Source organism: Aspergillus flavus, chromosome 2 (assembly GCF_009017415.1).
Source record: "Aspergillus flavus chromosome 2, complete sequence".
Classification (NCBI taxonomy): domain Eukaryota; kingdom Fungi; phylum Ascomycota; class Eurotiomycetes; order Eurotiales; family Aspergillaceae; genus Aspergillus; species Aspergillus flavus.
This window is the reverse complement of record NC_092409.1, coordinates 729,930-749,643: the sequence shown is the minus strand read 5'-3', so window position 1 is coordinate 749,643 and position 19,714 is coordinate 729,930. Positions and strand designations below refer to the sequence as shown.

The following is a 19,714-nucleotide window of genomic DNA, read 5'->3' as shown; positions in this document are numbered from 1 at the left end:
TCGGTAGGAGACTGGCGCAAAACACATCCTCCCGTCTGTAAAATGTGGTACCTCTTTCTTAATATATCGCAACTTGCATTTTGATATGTAGACAGGTGCCACCAATTCTGAACAACTCGTACAAGGTCCCTCAAGGTGTGGCGATAAACAAAGCACCGATTTCCCCTTCATTAGGTGAACTTTCCGCATTGTCCGGATGTTTCAGATCATGACTTTAACAACAATAGGGAAGCGGTAGCCAGCAACCCATGGATAAAGGTAAACATATTGAAAATCTACTACTCTATATGTTTCAACGTAATACTGTCACGCGTCAGTAACTGTAAACTCCGGAGTTGTCTGACAGATATAAAAACCACCAATTGTCCACCATCTTTACCAAACCTAATGCAACAAGAGATCTGACCCATCCAGCGACGGAAGCACAACCCGATCACATAACGAAGAATGGCTACTACCACAACAACTACTACTACCACTACATTAACGGTCAAGATGTGGGCCAACCGGGACCCATCGACCACGACTACCCTATCGTTCAAGCTCGCAGAGATTGATCAAAGCCTCCGTCGCGAATGCATCCAGCTAGGCAATGTGATCAAAGGCATAGACGACCTGGATAATCTTATCTTTAACCCACAAGCATGGACTTCACAAGAAGGGCTCGGCATAGAGCCCATGAGCCTGCAGCTGCATAACTACAGCAATACATGGGAGAAGGGGGCTTGGAACCACGACACCTTCATCGGCCTGGTTGAGTGGGGCGTTGCTCGCATCAAATGGTGCTACGACATCGAAACGCTGAAGATAACTAGCTTCGTACCAAGTCCTACCTTCCTTGCTCAACTCAACGAACAACCCTGCGTTGTCAACGCCATCAAGCGTAGCCTATCTCGCTGTGTCTATGTCATCACTGGGGTGGCGGAGGCATCTGGTACGAACGTTAGTGTGTGTCGCTTCAAGAGGTGTGGTATTATCATAAGGAGTCGCCCGTTTAGCCTCTTTGTAGGTCAGGGCATAACGCAGTCCATGTCTAGATCGCTGGGTGGACCTCGTCCAATTCCTGTTGGGTATAGCCTGCATCGTTTGACACTGGGAAAGGGTAAGCTTATGGCGGAACCAGTCACGGCTTCATCCTTTCCCAAGAAACTGCTTTCTTTTGATATCGACTTTCCCTTGAGTATTAGTGATCAGAGCTCATGAATTATTGATTCAAATTAGATGGAATAGAGGATGTTGCGAGCGTCATATAGAACAAGGAATGTCAAGGATATATCTATAAAATCTTGTGGGATTTATTTTTTCCGGATGGATGTAAATGCAACGTACCGCAGGCGTCCATAGCTATCCACCCAGCTAGTTATGACACCTCGGCCTACAGCTGATACACGGTCAAGAAGCTGAACTGACCCCGAACCAAGACATCGGTTTGATTAATACAATGTGGGTTGTGCATTAGCATTGGAACAAGCAATAGGACCCACGCGTGGGGCATGTAACCCACCTTTGATTGGCCAGTAGCCATAGTAAGCTCACACGGTGTGAGTCCTTATCAGCCTAGGAAGAGGCAATACATGGCAAGCCTGCTTACCTCTTTAGCCCCCACGCTAGCCCCATATAACACCACAACACCCCTCTGCTGCGGACCTTCATCGGCCTATGAGACCACCTTCTTCCAGCTTCATTTCATTGCTCTCATCGTCAACCTTCAGCCATGGAATCAACGAACAAGCCAATGGCAGTCTACCAAAAGGATGTTGAAAGCATCAACGCTGACGCCCAGAGCCTCCTAGAAAGATACAGTGGCCTTTCACCCGCAGAGGTCATCCCACATGTGCTGTCACTGGTACGTCCCCCCAGCCCACTACGCGTTTCTGTGTAGTAACCCTTCGATCAGCGAGACGAAGCCTTCAAAGTCTACCACTACCCCTGCATCGGTCAGATGCGCTTTCTAGCCTTCAACTTCCGCCGCATGCCATTCTACCACCAAGTTGTGGACCGTCTCCGAGCAGATCCATCCGCTACCTTCCTCGACGCCGGCTGCTGTTTCGGACAGGAAATCCGTTACCTAGTAGACCAGGGCATACCCGGAAAGCAGCTCTACGGATGTGACCTCGAGCAGATATTCATTGACCTCGGATACAAGCTCTTCCGAGACAAAGACCGTCTCGAAGCCACCTTTGTGACGGGTGATCTCACCGCAGACGATCCCGCGTTCGCAGGGAGCCCGTTATCACAGACCTTGTCGGGAAATATCGATATTATCTTTGCAAGCTCTTTGCTCCATTTATGGGACTACGACACGCAGGTTCGGGCTGCGATACGTCTGGTTCAGTTGTGTCGGGACAAACCAGGTGTCATGATCATTGGACGCCAGCTTGGGAGCCGGTTGGGTGGTCATTATCCCATACATGGTGTGGAAGACAATGCCTTGCATTATCGGCATAATGTTGAGTCGCTGAAAGGGTTTTGGCGTGATGTTGAAATCGCTACGCAGACGAGGTGGAAGCTTGAGGCGACCTTCTTTGTTGACGATGCGGTGGAGCAGACGAGAAAAGTGGTTCCGGATTATGATAGTAATGCGACGATGATATGCTGGTGTGTGACTAGGGAGTGATTTTTATTTTGAAATAGGCATGGAACGTTACGCGGTTGGAAAGCCATTAGACTCTAGACTCGGTCGGATCTGGTCTTTATTTCTTATTCAAGTTAGTCTCGCTGTGGACTTGACTGATAAGATAACGGAGTTTGACTTCCGATCATGGGACTTGCACGTGACGTATAATTATCTCTGCTTAGTATCTTAAACTCTCAAGAAAGCACAAGACTCCTAGATAATATAGAAGGTATACTACCTTGAAGTCCTGGAAGTGTTTTACGGTGCGAGCATAGGAACAGTGGAAGTATTATTTTTCGTGCTGAGACTTGCGGTTAAACTTCAGCTACGTATCGCATAAGTATAGTAGTTCAAATATATATATTCCCAGTTTTACAAAGTAGACCACCCACTTATTGGAGAGGAACAACATGGAAAGTACGAAAAGAATAATAGACCCATCTCTATTTTGATCAAGGAGACATATCCCGCATGGTCTCCGTACACAACCAATCCAGCTCCACCATCATATCCGGATCAATAGGAAACCCACTCCCAACCGGGTCAAACGCACGAACATCCTCCTCACCAACCAGTACGCCAGACTCACTTGACCCAGGATCGGACTCACTCGATATACGAGGTTTCTTCGAAGTCGGAAAGCAAGACTGCGACCGACTCTGTGATTGAGACACAGCCCGCTTCGCAGAAGTATACGAACGGACCCGCGATTCCCATCGTCGCTGGAGACTAATTAAAAAGTTCTGCGCTCTCTTGGCACTCTCCCATGACACCCCGAATTCTTCCAGTGCTCGGAAGCAAATGCTAAGATAAGCTGATATTTCTTGATCTCCTTCACGTTTCAGGCTTGCGATTGTGGCAAAGATTAGCATTAGTGCTGCCGAGCAGGTGATGGAGACGGCTTGAACGTTCATGCGACGGAAGGTGTATTGAGTTTCGTAGAGATGGAGGAGTTGGGCGATAGCGATTGCGGATTCGATGCACATTTTTCGAGCGTGGACGTGGCCTGGGCCTTGGGGCGGTTGGGGTTGGATGTAGCGTTTGGAGATCCACGGGCGGTGGGCGTGGATGATGGTTTGGTGGTATTGCATGCTGGTTTGCATGTTAGCACAAGCCAATCAGTGCTTGGGTTGGACTGGCTTACTGGAGAAGTAGAATATGGGGCAAAACAGGGGCGTCTGTGTTGTCGAGATCGATCTGCAGAACTTCAGGAAGGTTGGCTTTCCATTTTAGGAGTTGGTCGGTGGTGTTCTTGTTCAAGCCCTGTAGGATGCGTTTTGAGACACGGGAGCATCCATAACTGGGCCCGTTAGAATAACAAGGTCAATGACTGCATCATTTCCGTTGCAACTTACAGGACATGACCAAGGGGGGTCATAATCTCACAAAGCTGAATCCGATGCTGGCTAAGGAGGTCGACTGGGTCCGGTACGGGAGCCGCAAGGCAAGCAAGTGGTGGAGAGGGAAGGCCATAGGGCACCCATTTTCGGTCCTGCTCTCGCGTCTGATGGCGGCCAGGCTTGTCCACTGTGACATCCTCCATGTTAATACGAACTGGTCTGCCGAGGAAAAAGCCCCAGAGACTTGAGACAAAAAGGGTCAGTAAAGATAATCAATAATGGAGCGAGGGCGTGTCTTACTGGTCCACGGTGTAAGTCCCCCAAAATACACTGCGACGTAGCTCCGCCTCAGCTGCGTTGATTGATCCTTCAGTCACATAGTGGGCCGTGTCAATGTGCAATCCCAAGTCAAACGCCAATCGCATAGCCATGCCTGCAGCAAATTGTCAACTGTGAATCTCAGTAGCTAGTGATTGGATGCTTACCGCTGTAAAGCCATCCCCTAGAGTTCCTCTTGCATCCAACATCGTGTGCGCTTAATACGACCATGGCCTGAACAGTGGCTAAAGTTGGTGAGTCCAGCTCGATCTCCAGGAGCGCCTTCGCTCGATCGGCGAAGAAGTCGGAAACCGATCTTGGGTACGTGATGAAATCGGGATGGTAGCGCGGCTCAAATGCCGCTCCAAGGCAGCACCTTTGAGAGTTAGCCAGAAGTGTTCCTGTCACGTTGGTGGAATCCGACTACTAGGTTCTTACATGGCGTTTGTCAGTGCCTCAGAGTAGTAAGGCGTCTCCTCCATCTTCGTGCGCCACTGTTGCCTTGCTGGCTCATACATCTCCCTATCGACCACTTGAAACAACGGGTTATGCCAAGTGAAATAGAGGTTGATCAGATGCTCCTCAAATCCTGCGGGAATCTCTTTATTGACACCCAAGCGATCCAACACATCTGGTCCGTCTTGTCGAACGGTGCGATGAATAGTCAGATTATCCGGAGTAGGCATTCTTAGCAGATTAAAGTGGGACGTTGGGCCATAGTAGCGAACATGGCCGTCGGACCCTATCTGCAAGCTTCCCATCTTGTCAGATAATTGCGTCACTAGCTCCTCGACACCTTCACTATCACTTGGATTGTCGTCCTTGGTTGAAGTGTCATGCTGGCATCTTGGCTCATTGCTCAGTAACTGTTGGATGGACAGCGGCAGTCGCGTCGTATCTGGTCGCGGATGTGCTATACTTTCTCGGGCCCCATTCTCATTACTGGAACCTTTGGTCCGTGATGGAGAGTCGTTAACCCTGCATTGTGCCCCGGTTGGGGATTCTGTGTTAATCTCAACAAAGGTGTCGTCACTACAGTCTTGGAACAGTGAATCGTCTGACGCTGCTGGTAGAGTAGGGGCGACCTCGGGTTGAGTTGGACCCTGTGGGATGTCTTTGATAGCTTCTGGGAACGACATCAAGAATAGATTCGGATCTATAAGGTCAGGGTTCAAGTCCTGAATGAAGGGATGTTCGCCTTCACTATCAGGTGTTTGGTTTTGATTACCCTTACGGTCCGGGACTTTTTTATTATCGCTCTCGGATCGTTTCAACACCGACTGCACATCTTCCATTCCGCGCGTCTGCAGCAAATGCCGTAAAGCAGAGTCGTCCTCGTCAGGCATCTTCGGCGGTTGAAGCCCTTGGTCATTGATGAATTGGCATAGTTGCCCCACTCGGTTCACCAAAAGATCGACTGCAAGCCGTAGCGAAAGCCTAGACAAATCACATTGACGCATATAAGTGGTATGGCCAATGGGGAACGTTTTTGGGGGGCTATTGACTGGGAATTAATGGGACCAGTATCCTCTCTCTAAGCCGCGACTGGAAAGGGGATCCTATTTGAGGTACGTACTTTCGCTTATCCACTCCCAGCTGATAGTGGCATGATCGACCTTTAACCTTACAGTGCGAACATATTGGCTTAGTCCCATCGCACTGTTGTTGTGAGCCCCGGTACCAACGTAATTGTTTCGATTTGAATGTGGAATCAGGTTTCCGGCGTACGAACCTTTATTTTACTGTCGCGACAGGCCAAGCAGGCCGTGGTGACATTTTTACGCTTGTGTGATTGTTTTAAGGGCGTCATAGTAAGTGCTCCATGAGGCTTCAGTTCCTATGCTTAAAGTGTATGAAGGTATAGAATAAAGAAGCCAAAAGTTGAAGTCGTCTGTGCTCGGGATTCTGTATCCGGGGCTCGGCATTTACCCCTCGGCCCCGCTTCCGAACGGAATCAATTGTGATCATATCAGATCGCTATGCTCCACTTTCGCTTTACGAGCACACTATACTGAAACACCCGCATTACGGCTGATGGCGGAGGTCATTATCATTGAAGATGACAGAATACGACCGACCACGTAGGTTCGGGTGTTGAATTATTCATTTTTTCTACGAGTATTGACCGTAGTCTGTCATGGAGCTAAAACGGAGGATAGGCATGAGAAAAAAAGGGAAGCTAGAAGAAAATCACACACACGTCTGATAAGTATTAATAATCATTATCCTGAGGTCCAGATGAAAACTTGGGCTGAAATGCCCGGGCCATACATATATGCACAATGAGGTAGGGCTAAGTGTTTAGCGATTGATCTCACCAACACCAAAAACGCATTTGCTCCACTCCAACTAGTCCCTATTTGGTCCAATGTGCCGCTGAGATCCAAGAAATTGGTTGAGGGAATGAAAAGTTTGCCAAGTGCTTTAGGGCTGAATTTGTGGCGTAGCATTACTTCATCTCGTATTGCTAGCTTGGCTAATTCATGGAAGGTTCACATTGGTTCGTCCTTATGGCAAGGCTGAAAAATACCTTAGGCGTGCTGTTCGTCTAGCTCTCCATACCATCTATTGGGAGGATGATGCTTGGCTTTAAAGTTATGAGCTGGATCTGCAGCCAGGTAGCGTGCCCTAATAATGTCCGAATACCAACATGCGGCCCCCGGCTTCAACCTGACACATATAAAATACACCACCCCCATGTACATTGGGTGTAAGCCATTGAGGTGCCGATTGTCCTCTACTTGACGTTACTTACGACAACACAACATGATCCTTTCCCTATATTTCGGTTTAGCTACCATTACTGCGAGCTTAGCATCGCCTGTATCCCAACCTCTTCCCACGGCCATCATCGATTCCGGGGTGATTGTCGGAACAACAACATGCCTACCTTCCTCTACTGCCGTCGTCAGACAATACCTTGGAGTTCCATTCGGTGCGCCACCCGTCCGCTTCAGCCCTCCTGAACCGGTTGCACGCTGGTCGACGTTCTACAATGCAACACAATGGGGAACAGCCTGCATCCAACAGATTGGTCATAGCGGCAAGGAACTCTTTGGCATGCTAGACCTACCACCTCCGGCAAATGGAGAGGGAGAAGACTGCCTGAATCTCAATGTCTTCACCCCGGAAGCTGCGTCGGCGGGATCTAAGGCTGTTCTTGTTTGGTTCTATGGAGGGTCGTACATGAATGGTGCTACGTCTGTCAATCTATATGACGGCACTAGCTTCGCAGCCAATCAGGATGTCGTGGTAGTTACTGTGAATTATCGGACTAACTTCTTTGGATTCCCTGGAGGAGACGTTCCGGCCACGGAGCGAAACCTTGGGTAAGCACCATCATTTTGCATTGGAGCACGGGATATAAATCTAACCACATATTATAGCTTCCTGGACCAACGTCTCGCCCTAGATTGGGTGCAGCGCAACATCGCCGGGCTAGGCGGCGATCCATCTAAGGTAACCATCTTCGGCGAGAGCGCGGGAGGTGGTAGTGTCGATGCTCTGATCACGGCTCCCCCAGACCCAGTTCCATTTCGTGCAGCAATTATGCAGTCCGGCCAGAGTTCCATCAGTATGCCCTTAAATGGCGGAACCGAGAAATACGCGGAGTCGTGGAAGAAGTTGGCAGAGTTTGCAAAGTGCCCTTCGGATAATACTCTCGAGTGTCTCCGGAAGGCACCTGCTCTTGAGCTGAAGCAGTTCGCTGAGAACGCCAGTCTCTCTTTCGGCCCAGTTCCTGATGGCGGCGTTACTTTGTCTGCAACACCTCGTCTCGATCGGCTCCACTCATCAGAGGGAAATTCTTCCATCGCTCGCGTCCCCATTCTCATCGGGAACAATGCCGACGAACCCAAGCCTTATATCCGAGGTGTCAATGACACGAAGGCTTACCTAGAGACACTTGGTCTCGGCGAATACGTTGACATGATTTTGGAGGTGTACCCGTTGGGACAACCAGGGGCCCACAACGAGAACGACCGACTCTCTCTCATCGCTACCGATCTGCTCATGCATTGTCCCTCCAAGGTCCTCGCCGATGACAGCTCCAAAATCGGTATTCCTTCATATAGGTACTTTTTCAACGCCAGCTTCCCGAACAACGAGGCCTTCCCGGGAAGCGGGGCGTTTCATGCTGCCGAAATTGAGTTCGTGTTTGGTACTTATCCAAAGGAAAATGCCACTCAGTTTGAGCATGAGGTAAGCCAGGCCATCCAGAAGGCGTGGGCAGACTTTGCGAAGGATCCAAGCCAAGGTCCCGGATGGGGTAAGGGGCCTATGATTGGGGTATTTGGCGATGGAGTTAAGGCTGGGATGAGTGATGTGGGAAAGAAAGCTTTGGTTGCAGTTGATTCTACGATCATGGATAGGAGATGTGAGCTTTATAAGCCGTTATATGATCAGCTGGTACTTTCTAGCTCTTCATAGCAAAACTAGAAGCACTAGTATCGCATATATAGCCAGGGGAAGGGTATGGTGTAGATATATGCACTGTGATATACTTGATATCTCATGGTAACACATGTGCCAGACTGGCAAAGCCTCAGAACAATATATTAGAAGCGGTTTTAGAGCTTAATGGCAATTGGCTTGGTCCCGACGTGTGTCTGCGGCGTAGACTTTATTAAAAATATCTAGATCTGTCTAGTAAAGGCTCTGCCTTATCAATCCCAGGAGAAAGTAGTATCTGATGTGAACTATATGGCCACTGAATAGACGACTAGATGTCTACTCCAGAAGGTATTTTGAGTTTGGATTATATCATTCCCCTCTATCAAAGGAACTTGTGCTCTCGCGTAGCGGTCTCCTGATCGACTGTTGTCCCTCCTGACCTCACTCTTGGTTCCTATCCAACCCCCAACCCCCCACCAAACAACGCATTCCTTTCCCGTGTAGGTCCTCGGTCCCTGATTTTCAACCATAGCCGCTGTCTGTTCATTGGTGAGAATGAACAGAGCAGCTTTGTGGGAAGGTAGGAGCATAAAGGACAGTGGGTTGGCAGAGCAATAGGGAGGCCCGGTACGATTTAATCTGGGGATACTATCTATCGTTTAGTACTCCAAAAGCTGCCCGGTGTTACCGACATGCCTAAGCTGGGTAATGTATCTGTAGATCAAGTGAGAGATACGTTCTACGCGTTAAATGGGACGTAAAGCTCCATGATCCCTATAATCCAGATTTTAGTGTTTTAGGTCCATTGAAGAGCAAGATGACTTGCTTTGATTTGGATGAAACAAATTAACAGCAATGGAAAAAGAAAAAGGACAAAAACATACAACAGGAGGGATTCGCTGGTGGTCACCCACCCAACTACTAACCTCCCGGCGTGTGGCTTAAGTACGGCTGAGCGGACGGGAAGCCCTGTTCTCCACACCCTATGGTCGTATGTACCAGTTCTCTACTTGCAGAGGCTTACGGGAAGCCATGCTCGTCGGCAACTTGAAGATCAGCTTAACGGCACACAGACAACTGGGCCTATTGAAACGCATGAAATTGAATAGCCTCATGATAGATCTAGCCGCTAATGCCTTTATTTTGCAAATCCGAGCCATCTTTACCAGTAAACTGTCGCAGATCATGATTGCTGTTTTCTCGCCGGCCACCTGACCCGGCTGCTTCTTAGGAGTCTATTCTGCCAGCAGGTTAGGGCTACTGGCAGGAATTGGAAGAGCACAGTGACAGCTGGTATCTTCTGCAGGGTATTGTCACAAAGGCCGAAGGGGTATTCCTTTGGACTATATTAGTTCTACATATACCCTTTTGCTGGGTATTGGAACATATAAAGCCTTTAATACGTATAGGTAGCTTCTTTTCCTTCTCTTAAGATGAGTGTTCTTGCTAATCTATCTACTAGACTGTTTTCAATGACGAATTGTCCTACCATTTTTCAGTACTTCACAAGAAAAGACAACCGACAGAGAGATTTTAGTTATCTGAAATGCCTAAGAACAGTAGATAAGGACTATTAGCATACTAGTCCTTCAGACTGGCCTCTCACCACTCAATGAGCTGTCCATCGAAATTGAGAAACTGCCCAGAATAGTTCTCCCGAGTCGCATTATCCAGCTTGGCAACAACGGTTAGCCCACTGCTGACGACTGCGACATAGCATCGATAAAAGGGTAGACCGCTGGGAAAATGCTTACCAGCCCGATAATGCTCTTAATGTTCGTGTTGATGTCCGAAAAGGGCGGGTTCTCAAAGTTGAAAAATGCGGCAGTCTTGCGTCCCATGTCGGTCTCAAAGAACCTATGTAAGACAAACACACCCAATTAGTTATCAACAGGCTCATAGTAACGGCCTTCATCTGCCTCATTGGCGTAGGTACGTACCCAGGAGCAACGGCAAAGGCGATAATCTTAGGACTCTCAACGTGGATGGTCTTGGTGAAGTGGTTCAACGCCGCCTTGGACCCGTTGTACGGGAACCCCGGGAACATGGGGTACTTGTGCAGATCGTGGAGCGACGCGAGACCGGAGCTTATGGCTAACCACTTGGGCGTCTGAGCCCTGTCGAGGAGCGGCTTCAGCGCCAGGAAGAGCACGGCCGGGCCAACAGCATTGACCAGGTAGACCTCTGCGAGGCCCTTGGGGTCGATGGTCTCAATACGCCCTTGCTGGCCAGCGATGCCGGCGTTGGCGATGACGATATCGAGCTTGGTGATACCCTGTGCCTCGAGCTCCTTGACAGCGTCCACGGCGTCAGTCGTCGAAGTGTATTCAACCTTGACCAGTACGACCTTGCTGCCCTCGGCCGCAGGCAGCGCTCGCAGCTCCTCAGCGGCAGCGCTCTTGACGTCGCGGACCGTACCGATGACAGTGTGGTTTGGCCGGGCGAGATACTGTTCGACGAAAGCCTTTCCGAGTCCTGCCAAAATTATGTCAGGGTGAAAAGCCCTGTGTCTGAGGAATAATACTAGTAGTATAACACATACCTCGGCTGGCACCGGAGATGAGGACGTTGGTGGTGGAAGCCATGGCAGAAGCGATTTCGAGGATAAGAGATGGGGAATGTGTGTCGGTAGCAACTTGAAAGGATCTGGTGGCTTAGCGACTGATTCCTGAGTATCTAGTAGAGAGGCACGTTTGTTCGCATGAAGGTTGTTGTGATGGTTTGATATAGGAGAAGAAGATTCGCCAACAACACCTGCTAACCTTATATACTTGTAAGCCTTTGGGCGAAGGCTATATAATATTATTTATTTATTTAATTTATATACTTGTAGTGAGTTTGTCGGGGCGATTTGTAAAGCCCACTGACAAATCTATCAGCCAGCCTCGGATACACCCTACCTTTAGGATGCCGCCACACAACCAAATCGAAGGTTTCCGGGACATCATTACTAGTCGCCAATTAGCCGGCGAGTCGCTTATCAATTACATACTTTTTTGAACGAAAGGACTACCGCTGAGGGCGGCACGCCCATTGGTCTTCGTAAGTTAGACCACCCATCCTTCAGCCACCACAAGCTTGGCGTTAGCGAAGAGGATGTGATAAAACGCAGTCTCACACACTCAATCGCGCCGTATGTAGGGTCGTGGTAGGCTGTGCAGGACTAGCTCAAATATTCATCTATTGAGTTCGAGAGAGGCTGCTTACATGTAAGTATACGAGCGCTGCATCTTACCTATTCCGCCATCGCCCACCACACAACAACGGCCGGACCCACCTGTGATGAGTGACAACCATAATACAGCCTACAGCAATCCCGACAGAGAACAATCTGATTGCTTCCCTTTTATTACGTTGGATCATGATCATGACTCCTATGCAGCCTCCGTGCATGGAACCTTGTATGAATTCACTCTGATGCCTGCATATACGAGGAGATAGAGCGGGGGGGACTGATTGGGAGGTTATTGGAGTTCAGAGACTAATAGGTATTTAACCCTTATTCCCCGCGTGTTCAGATTCTTCTCTTGCCTGTGAAATCACATATCTACCTTATTTGGGATCACCTTTTTACCTTGCTTACAATCGCCTCCATATGTGAACAGGATGCCTGCGGAACGTCGCTGGGACCAACGGGAGTACCGTATCGTCGAGTCTGCCTCTCACAATAATAATGCCCGTACGGTTATTATTGAAACGACCACCCCCGGCACCTCCGTTCCTCCTCACTACCACAGCCGCTTTTCGGAGACGTTCGAGCTCATCAATGGCTCCGTATCCGTCCATACTGGACCAGCTGACACCTCTGAACTAGCCTTCAAGTCGACTCTCACGCCACTGGAGCCAGGAAAGCCTATGACCGTACCACTAGGCTGGTACCATCAGTTCATAGTAGGGAATGAGACCAGTACGTTCAAATGTACCCTAGAGCCAGGAGATATCGGGTTCGAGAATATGTTGAAGGTACTTGATGGGTTAAAGAGAGATGGGGAGTTGGACCAGCTTGAGGAGGATGATGTTTTTCTAGCGGTGTTAATGGACTTGACGGACGCGCACCCCCTCTGGAAGGTTGGTGAGATGTTGATTAATGTGAGGAAGGAGAGGTCGGAGGCAATTGAGCAGATGAAGGAAGCCTTACTGAAGAAGTATGATACTCCTGAGGCTTTGGCACGTTTGATGGCGGATTGATCTGGTGGTCATGATAGTATATCAGTAGGAGGCTCCAATATAGACCTCACTAGACATTGCGCTCATCGCGAGTCTAGTCAATCGTGAGACTATGCTTGATGTCTTAATAGCAGAGGATACAGGGGGATGGTGCGGCCTTTCCGCGTTGTATGCTCAGAGAATAAAGCTCTCTCCAATCGGATGCCTTGTTGTCATACGCCTCAAATTGTGTAGCAATACGATCAACTGCCTGCGAGGCTGGTATATCAGTTAATAGATTTCTTCTCTTATTTTTTTTTTAGTTTTTTGTTTAGAACAATTACCGTTCGAGGATAAGCAGCCAAAAAAAAAAAAGTAACACTCACGTGAGAGCCTGCGCTGTGCCGCTTGACATTGGAAAGGTTAAACGTGCTTGTAGGAATCCACTCACACACAATCATGCTATGGAATGTACAGTACTCCCGTTGGATATTTTAGCTTCGTTATGATTGGCGACGTGGCAAACATGGATTGGTTCAGCCATATCGGGTGCCAGCCCGACTCGGCTCTCAAGCAGCAGAGCGAGATATAGTTCAGGAGATTAGGACTTTAAGCCAGCAGAGGAATATACTATCCCACTAAAGGGTCGATGTTGCGCCCACAGGCTTGGCGCCATGCAATATTCTCATCGTAGCAACTCCGGAACTCCGCCGCGAGAATAGAACACATGTAATATGTAAAGTATGTTTGCCTGCCCTGAACAACATCTTCAGGTCTTTGCCTTACTTTCTACCTTTCCATTTGGTATCAAATCACAAGAACATGTTGTTGCATCTGCTCTTCGGGTTATCCGTCGCCGTTGGGCTGTCGGCGGCGGAAAGGGGCCTGCCTTTTGATTTCCCATTCTCTCAGACTCCAACAAGATTCAATATCCGCGTGGATTCGGAACTGGTGGATTTCGCCAAAAGCCGGGCTGCCTCTTATCGCCCCTCTTACGGTATCTCCGATGAATGGACCAAAGAAGGCCCCCCAGCGGCATCCATGGCTGAGCTATCAACATTCTGGGCCGAACACTATAACTGGTCGGAAGTAGAAGACCGTATGAACAAGCGTGATCACTTCTCGGTTGTGATTCCTGGTGCAGCAGGTTATACTGGCGATATCCCCATTCATTTTGTGCACCACCGTTCTATGAATGATAGTGCCATCCCTCTTCTACTTCTCCACGGCTGGTCATCGACTCATCTGGAATGGGACAAGATCATTGATCCTCTCGCTCAATTTTTCCACCTTGTCACCCCTGACCTCCCTGGTTATGGTTTCAGCCCGGCACCTACGGAGAGTGGAATGGATGCTCGAACCATGGGTGCCGCTTATGATGTGCTCATGAAAGAGCTTGGTTATGGAACTTATGGTGTGGTGGGCACGGATGTTGGATACTTCGTTTCCAGCTGGATGATGTCAGACGTGCCTGATAGCATCATCGGACACTTCTTAGACTTTATGCTCGTGCCGCCAACGCAAGACGACATCGATCGGTATTCTGGGAATCAGACGACACCAGAAGAGAATGCATACCTTGGATCCTTCACTGCGTTTGAATCAGACCACTCTGTGTATTCTGCCGTGCAGGCTCAGAAGCCATTGGCCTTGAGTCTCTCAATGGGTGACAGTCCCGTTGGGTTTGCCGGCTGGCTATGGGACCTGAAATACGCCGGCAGCGATGGATACCAGTATACAATGGAGGAACTCATTACGGAAGCATTCACGTTGTGGATACAGGCGCCTTACGGTGCGATGCGATCCTACCTGGAAACGCTGATTGTAAGCCTTGGACATACCACCAGCGGTTCAAAAAGTTGGAATAAGTAGTTGCTGATGTCTTTTGATCGATGATAGCCTACGAGCGGGGGAGTCGACTTTCCCTCATATAAGGTGCCAACGGGCTTGGTCCAATGGGGCAACCAACATGGGCCTTTCCCTGAACTTGCTTCATTCCCTTTAGCGGTAAGAGATACTCCGAGAGGACAGCCTCCTGTCATTGACCTTGAAATTAACATCTTGACTCACAGCCTCGATCATGGGCCGAGCGTCAGGCAACCAACCTTGTTTATTTCATGCGACATGCCTTCGGAGGGCACTTTCCGGCTCAAAGTAACTGGCACCTATATGCTGCGCATTTGCGAGAGTTCTTTGACTGTCTAAATGGAGTCGAAACGCTACCTGCCTGATTCGCGAGGAAAAATCAAGCAACCATCATGGTATGTCTATTGGTGACCTAGCGGCGTCCTTCTACGGTGGGATATTATCGAGAAATTGCAAAATCCGCCAAACACACCAGGGTCGCACAACACAGCACTTGAGGACCTCGATCTCATCTGCCTGACCTTCGAGGCTTATTTTTGTGGTAAATTAATTATCTTGTGGCCAGTCTTTGAGGTCATCGTCTTCATCGGCTGTGTACAGTGATTGCCCAAGGTTTACAAGCGTTCAAATTAGCTCTTCAAAGCAGATAAAAAAATAAACATGATGCTGCATCAGAGCCAGGAAGAGCGTTAAAAATTGTCTGGCACAACTCTCGTCAGACGTAAGAATATGCCCTAATTTTGAGCCCTACGGACCTTAAATCACACCAACCCAAAATCTAGAGAACCAAAGCTTTTCCGACTCTCTCACGTCCCTCCAATGCGCGACACTCTAAGCCCTCTTGCCCGATTCTCGAACATCCTGTAAGGTGCCAAATTGATGCATGGTAAATCTCCAGTTCCCTCTCTCCCAGACGGTATCGAACTTCATTCTTCTCCAAATAGAGATTTCTGACCTCGCAGGTTACTCTAGTTAGAGTAGCCATCACAGTCAGGTGAATTGGCTGACACGGGTCATTGTAACTTCGGATTGCGGCGGCTTCGCTCGACAATAAACTTCTTGGGCAGTGAGGCTGGCAAACAATTCTGACGTGTTAGATCAGCCGATTTCATGAATCACTGTCAAGTGAGAGGACATATCAAGGCGTTTAGCTAGTGCTGTCACTTCACTGTCTACCGTCTACCACCTAACTCCGGATAGGAACATCTCGCTGGGTTGGTTCAAAGGACTACAAGAGAACAATAATGATATTATTACTATCATATCCTACTTTATTAGATACATACTATTCTATCTAGTTCTTTACATCTCTCAATTAGACGTACAATTCGAAGGTAGACTAATGCACTAAGTATTTATATATCATGCCCACTCGACAAAATGCCATGGACATCATGGTCGCGCCGTGACCACCTTATCCGAGACATTTCATATACAGAGACTGCGAATTCATTCTATTAATACGTTGACGAGCTATTACAAGGGGCCGCATATCACGATAATATTAGGCGGAGGAATGGTATTAGCTGTCCGTGGAACACCTTCGGGCTTACTTTAAGAGTCGAGACACCGAAACCAGTATACTCCAGGAAGATATCATCAGTATTTCAACAAATAGAAGCTGGTAGAAATGCCCCGACATTCCAATAATATTAGATGACAGCTACTAGTGATTTTCTCTCACCTGCAAAATGTGAGCCAGCGCCCAGTCCTGGTCATTGGCGTACGGGTCTAGATAGTGACCTTTACGTCCGTCGACAGTAGTGGGATAGATGAAAGCACAATGGCCTCGTCCCTCCTCCGTGAAGAGAGCGAGATTTGCTCGTAGAATACCCTCAGCACGGGTCTTATACGTCTTATCTTCAGTAGCATTTGCATAATGATGCATTGCGATACCGGTCAGAGTACTCCAGTAGTGAGGAAACGTGTCACCCCACATCCGATCCTTCCCAAACCAATATCCATCCCAGTGGCGAATTGCAATATCCTGAAGATGATAATCCGGCTGTCGGCCTCCAAAGGCTTCGAGGCGATCAAAATGAGCATGAGCGGCCTCCAGCCAGGGCTTGGCGCCGGTGGATCGGTACAACTCCAGTAAGATAATCGCAGCAGGAGCAACTATCGATTGCTCATAGTTCACTTCGAACGAGGGATAGTTCTGTCCAATATTGGCGATTTGTTTGCCATGGGCCGTAAACAGTTCTAGCGCGCGCTGATATGCATCCCTATATCCGTATGCCTTCAGAAAGGTGAGACTTTCGAAGATAGGCAAACCAATGGAATAATGAGTCTCCCCTCCTTCCGTGTAAAAGCGTTCCATGGTAGACATTAAACGCTCCACCGGCGTAGCAGTATAGTTACCATGACTTGTTACAGCCTCATTTCCCAGCTTCGCCATAGCAAGATGAAGTTGCATCACCCATGACCAGTCATACAAACGGAGAGACGCTATTTTAGACCCAATCGGCCAGTCATAAACGTAGCCCGATGAATCTTGGAGCTTGTTGTTGACATAGTTATAATAAATCCGAAGAGACTTCTCGACGTCTACGTCAGAATGGTCTAGGAGCCATCGGGCTACTAATACGCCCATCCCGACGCGTTCTCGACCTGTATTCCTGTCCGATGCAGTCTCAAAACTTGCTATGCCTTCCATCTGGTTATCATAGACCGCATATGCGCCTGCCTTTGACCTGTCGGGGAAGGATGCGTTTAGCTGTTGTTTCGTGGTAATAAACTTAACGCGGTTGGCAATAATCTGATCAATGTCCTGCACGGTATTTAGGACGACAGTAGCATTGTTTTCACGGTCACCCTTCCTCAGGGTAAACGTTAATTGCCTCTCGCCGGCCTTGTCTGCTTGTACCGAGGTTGAATACAAGCCCGTTTCCCTATGAAGTGGGAGATCAACTCCATTGAAAGAGATACTGTCTCCAGGTCGCCCAAATACTGTCAAATTGACAGTGTCACCTTCAACCGCCGTCCAAGGTGATGCTTCGATATGGATAAAATGATCTGATCGTTTGAGACTCTGCTCAAAAAAGTCTTGCCAATCATCATGCCAGAACATGGTCCAACAGATCTGACTTGTCTCCTTACTCTGGAGACTCGGCACCTTAGGATGTATAAGAAAGAAGCCTCGAGTGTTAGATAATGTCACCGTATTCCGCGACTCCACACTATAACCTGACAATGCCCCTTCCGTGAGAACAAGGCCAAGATGAGGTCCTCGCAGACCCATTCGTGTCAGCTTGACCCATGACGAGCTCTCACCAGAGGCCCAGATGTGGGCGTGAGCCCGGTACTCCAGAACATCTTCTGTGGAGGTATAATGATCATTGAAAGGGAGGTAAATTCCCAGCGACTCAGACCCAACATCACTAAGATTCAGCGCATCGTCACCAGTGTTAAGAAACGAATAGCATTCCTGGAAGCTCTTGGAAGATGTGTCTATCCATCTGGTAACGCTAACATTTAGCTTGTCCATTGCGTAGGATGCAGTCATGTGGTCATCTCCGAGCGTGAGGTCAAGCTTGTTCCAAAATGCGCGGTTGAGATCACCTAGATCTGCATAGCCTAGTCCCCATCTGCTACCGAGAGGCTGCCAAGATGCGTTGTCTGGTCCACTGATCCAACTCATGGAGGCATTATCGCTTGGGTTCACGATGGAAAGCACAGCCCCGGTATCAGGATCAACCCCAATTCGGAAGTCTTGCGATTGTATATACTGTACGCTAGCAGCCGCAAGAGTGCCAGTGGCGTATACAAGAAATGCCACGGAAAGCATTTTTTTCTCTTGATTGTTGGGGTAGGTTGGGCAAAATTTAGCAAGTGTACATGGGACTGCGGTTCCACTTTATTAGATTAGCCCGGGGTAATAAAGTACTACCTCGGACGTCCTTAGATAGGCATACCGAGAGCCTGGGATTTTAGCTCAGAGATCCACCTGAATTCTCGTCGAATAACGAAAAGTGCAAATAACCGAACACTCGTTGAACGGTATATATTGAGGATGGCCATAATGTGGAGAGCTCGGTATGATATAGTCCGAGAAATGAGGGGTCAGACTAGATCAAGAGATGGGATCGACATGTAAGCTTGGCGGGATTTCTCGCGACCCAACAGCTATCGCTAAGGACAATGAAATGTGCCACCCGTGTCTACACTGGGACACCTATAGTTTATGACCTTGATGTCCGAGCAACAAGGCGATAGCCCTCTGGGCACTGGTATAAATACGCAAAGCATTTATCATGCTGCGAGACAGAGTTATTCACTGGTAGTACTTCCCATCTTGAAGCGCCTAGCCACACCGGTTCCAGCATTTAAGACCTAGGTGTGAGTACCATTCAGAGGGGCTCTATTTCTCTGTGGAGCGCTGTAACACTCGACCTGACTCTGGTATAATAGTCCGCGGTCGCCAGTCGACGTACTAAAACTTCACTTGAAACACTTTCCCAAGCTTCTCGAGCGGAACGGGGGTGGGATCACCTGGGTCCATAGCATTCTTCGTGTCAGGGTAGGTTAGCTCAGACCGCTGCCGATAGGACACGCTGTAATGGACTGGGTACTGTCCATCAGCCTTGAATATAGCTCTCAGACTCAGTAAAAGTGGATTGCACTACCGTTGTTCTGTCTGGTATTCATGGCATGGACCTTGACAGTATCTCCCCTGTTTGCTCCAATCGTGCATCCAGGAAAGGAGCTGCTGACCAGTAGACCTCTTCTGATTATATCCGAACTAGCAGTGATATTAATAATATGGAATCAATACTCTCATAAAACTTCAGTGTCAGAAATTGCCCCGTAGTAGTTGGGTTATAGTCCTACTGGGAGTAAATCAAGTGTGAATGCGGAGGCTAGTATGCGTATCAGGTGAGTGACGAGGGAGCATACTTCGGCTATAGAGCAAACTAGGGCTCCGGCCAGGAATATCCAGCCCATCAAGGCGACCATGCTTCCTAGAAGGAGCTGCTGCAGGACCCTTTTAAATCGACGAGGATGAGAATAACCGTGTAGCGGGATATGTATCTCT

At 48.6% G+C, this 19,714-nt stretch overlaps 8 protein-coding genes across 8 annotated transcripts; 5 read left to right on the top strand and 3 right to left on the bottom strand.

The window, feature by feature from the left end:
- Positions 1–447: 447 nt before the first annotated feature.
- F9C07_9661 (uncharacterized protein) lies at positions 448–1,203 on the top strand (the record flags this gene model as incomplete). Its single annotated transcript, XM_071511924.1, has 1 exon — positions 448–1,203. The coding sequence occupies one exon, from the start codon at positions 448–450 to the stop codon at positions 1,201–1,203; it is 756 nt and encodes a 251-aa protein (XP_071363532.1).
- A 511-nt stretch (positions 1,204–1,714) lies between these two features.
- Positions 1,715–2,617, top strand: F9C07_9660 (uncharacterized protein; the record flags this gene model as incomplete). Its single annotated transcript, XM_041290523.1, has 2 exons — positions 1,715–1,846; positions 1,898–2,617. The coding sequence occupies 2 exons, from the start codon at positions 1,715–1,717 to the stop codon at positions 2,615–2,617; spliced, it is 852 nt and encodes a 283-aa protein (XP_041142105.1).
- A 452-nt stretch (positions 2,618–3,069) lies between these two features.
- F9C07_9659 (fungal-specific transcription factor domain-containing protein) lies at positions 3,070–5,621 on the bottom strand (the record flags this gene model as incomplete). The annotated part of the gene is made up of 6 exons (XM_041290535.2): positions 3,070–3,709; positions 3,762–3,917; positions 3,973–4,200; positions 4,258–4,390; positions 4,443–4,651; positions 4,714–5,621. 6 exons carry the CDS (start codon positions 5,619–5,621, stop codon positions 3,070–3,072), a joined length of 2,274 nt encoding a protein of 757 aa, XP_041142104.2.
- A 569-nt stretch (positions 5,622–6,190) lies between these two features.
- Positions 6,191–8,977, top strand: F9C07_2276873 (Alpha/Beta hydrolase protein). The gene is made up of 2 exons (XM_041285129.2): positions 6,191–7,604; positions 7,662–8,977. The coding sequence occupies exons 1-2, from the start codon at positions 7,042–7,044 to the stop codon at positions 8,701–8,703; spliced, it is 1,605 nt and encodes a 534-aa protein (XP_041142103.1). The 5' UTR covers positions 6,191–7,041; the 3' UTR covers positions 8,704–8,977.
- An 857-nt stretch (positions 8,978–9,834) lies between these two features.
- F9C07_2177004 (short-chain dehydrogenase) lies at positions 9,835–11,507 on the bottom strand. Its single transcript, XM_041290534.2, has 4 exons — positions 11,210–11,507; positions 10,608–11,142; positions 10,422–10,524; positions 9,835–10,341 (listed from the first exon to the last, which is right to left on the bottom strand). The coding sequence occupies exons 1-4, from the start codon at positions 11,250–11,252 to the stop codon at positions 10,270–10,272; spliced, it is 753 nt and encodes a 250-aa protein (XP_041142102.1). The 5' UTR covers positions 11,253–11,507; the 3' UTR covers positions 9,835–10,269.
- A 613-nt stretch (positions 11,508–12,120) lies between these two features.
- Positions 12,121–13,165, top strand: F9C07_2125725 (uncharacterized protein). Its single transcript, XM_041285128.2, has one exon. The coding sequence runs from the start codon at positions 12,274–12,276 to the stop codon at positions 12,853–12,855; it is 582 nt and encodes a 193-aa protein (XP_041142101.1). The 5' UTR covers positions 12,121–12,273; the 3' UTR covers positions 12,856–13,165.
- Positions 13,166–13,483: 318 nt separating this feature from the next.
- F9C07_2276870 (putative epoxide hydrolase) lies at positions 13,484–15,339 on the top strand. Its single transcript, XM_041290522.2, has 3 exons — positions 13,484–14,637; positions 14,713–14,820; positions 14,886–15,339. Exons 1-3 carry the CDS (start codon positions 13,636–13,638, stop codon positions 15,042–15,044), a joined length of 1,269 nt encoding a protein of 422 aa, XP_041142100.1. The 5' UTR covers positions 13,484–13,635; the 3' UTR covers positions 15,045–15,339.
- Positions 15,340–16,345: 1,006 nt separating this feature from the next.
- F9C07_2276869 (uncharacterized protein) lies at positions 16,346–18,705 on the bottom strand (the record flags this gene model as incomplete). The annotated part of the gene is made up of 1 exon (XM_041285122.2): positions 16,346–18,705. The coding sequence occupies exon 1, from the start codon at positions 18,464–18,466 to the stop codon at positions 16,346–16,348; it is 2,121 nt and encodes a 706-aa protein (XP_041142099.1). The 5' UTR covers positions 18,467–18,705.
- Between the last annotated feature and the right edge of the window lie 1,009 nt (positions 18,706–19,714).

Excerpts from the sequence above, each read along its gene's own strand:
- F9C07_2125725 (XM_041285128.2), top strand. The coding sequence starts at position 12,274 with ATGCCTGCGGAACGTCGCTGGGACCAACGGGAGTACCGTATCGTCGAG.
- F9C07_2177004 (XM_041290534.2), bottom strand. The coding sequence starts at position 11,252 with ATGGCTTCCACCACCAACGTCCTCATCTCCGGTGCCAGCCGAG. Across the intron at positions 11,143-11,209 it reads CATCTCCGGTGCCAGCCGAG|GACTCGGAAAGGCTTTCGTC; the intron begins GTATGTGTTATA and ends TAATTTTGGCAG. Across the intron at positions 10,342-10,421 it reads TTAAGAGCATTATCGGGCTG|CTGGATAATGCGACTCGGGA; the intron begins GTAAGCATTTTC and ends GTTGTTGCCAAG.
- F9C07_2276870 (XM_041290522.2), top strand. The coding sequence starts at position 13,636 with ATGTTGTTGCATCTGCTCTTCGGGTTATCCGTCGCCGTTGGGCTGTCG. Across the intron at positions 14,638-14,712 it reads CCTACCTGGAAACGCTGATT|CCTACGAGCGGGGGAGTCGA; the intron begins GTAAGCCTTGGA and ends GATCGATGATAG. Across the intron at positions 14,821-14,885 it reads TTGCTTCATTCCCTTTAGCG|CCTCGATCATGGGCCGAGCG; the intron begins GTAAGAGATACT and ends CTTGACTCACAG.
- F9C07_2276873 (XM_041285129.2), top strand. The coding sequence starts at position 7,042 with ATGATCCTTTCCCTATATTTCGGTTTAGCTACCATTACTGCGAGCTTA. Across the intron at positions 7,605-7,661 it reads GCCACGGAGCGAAACCTTGG|CTTCCTGGACCAACGTCTCG; the intron begins GTAAGCACCATC and ends CACATATTATAG.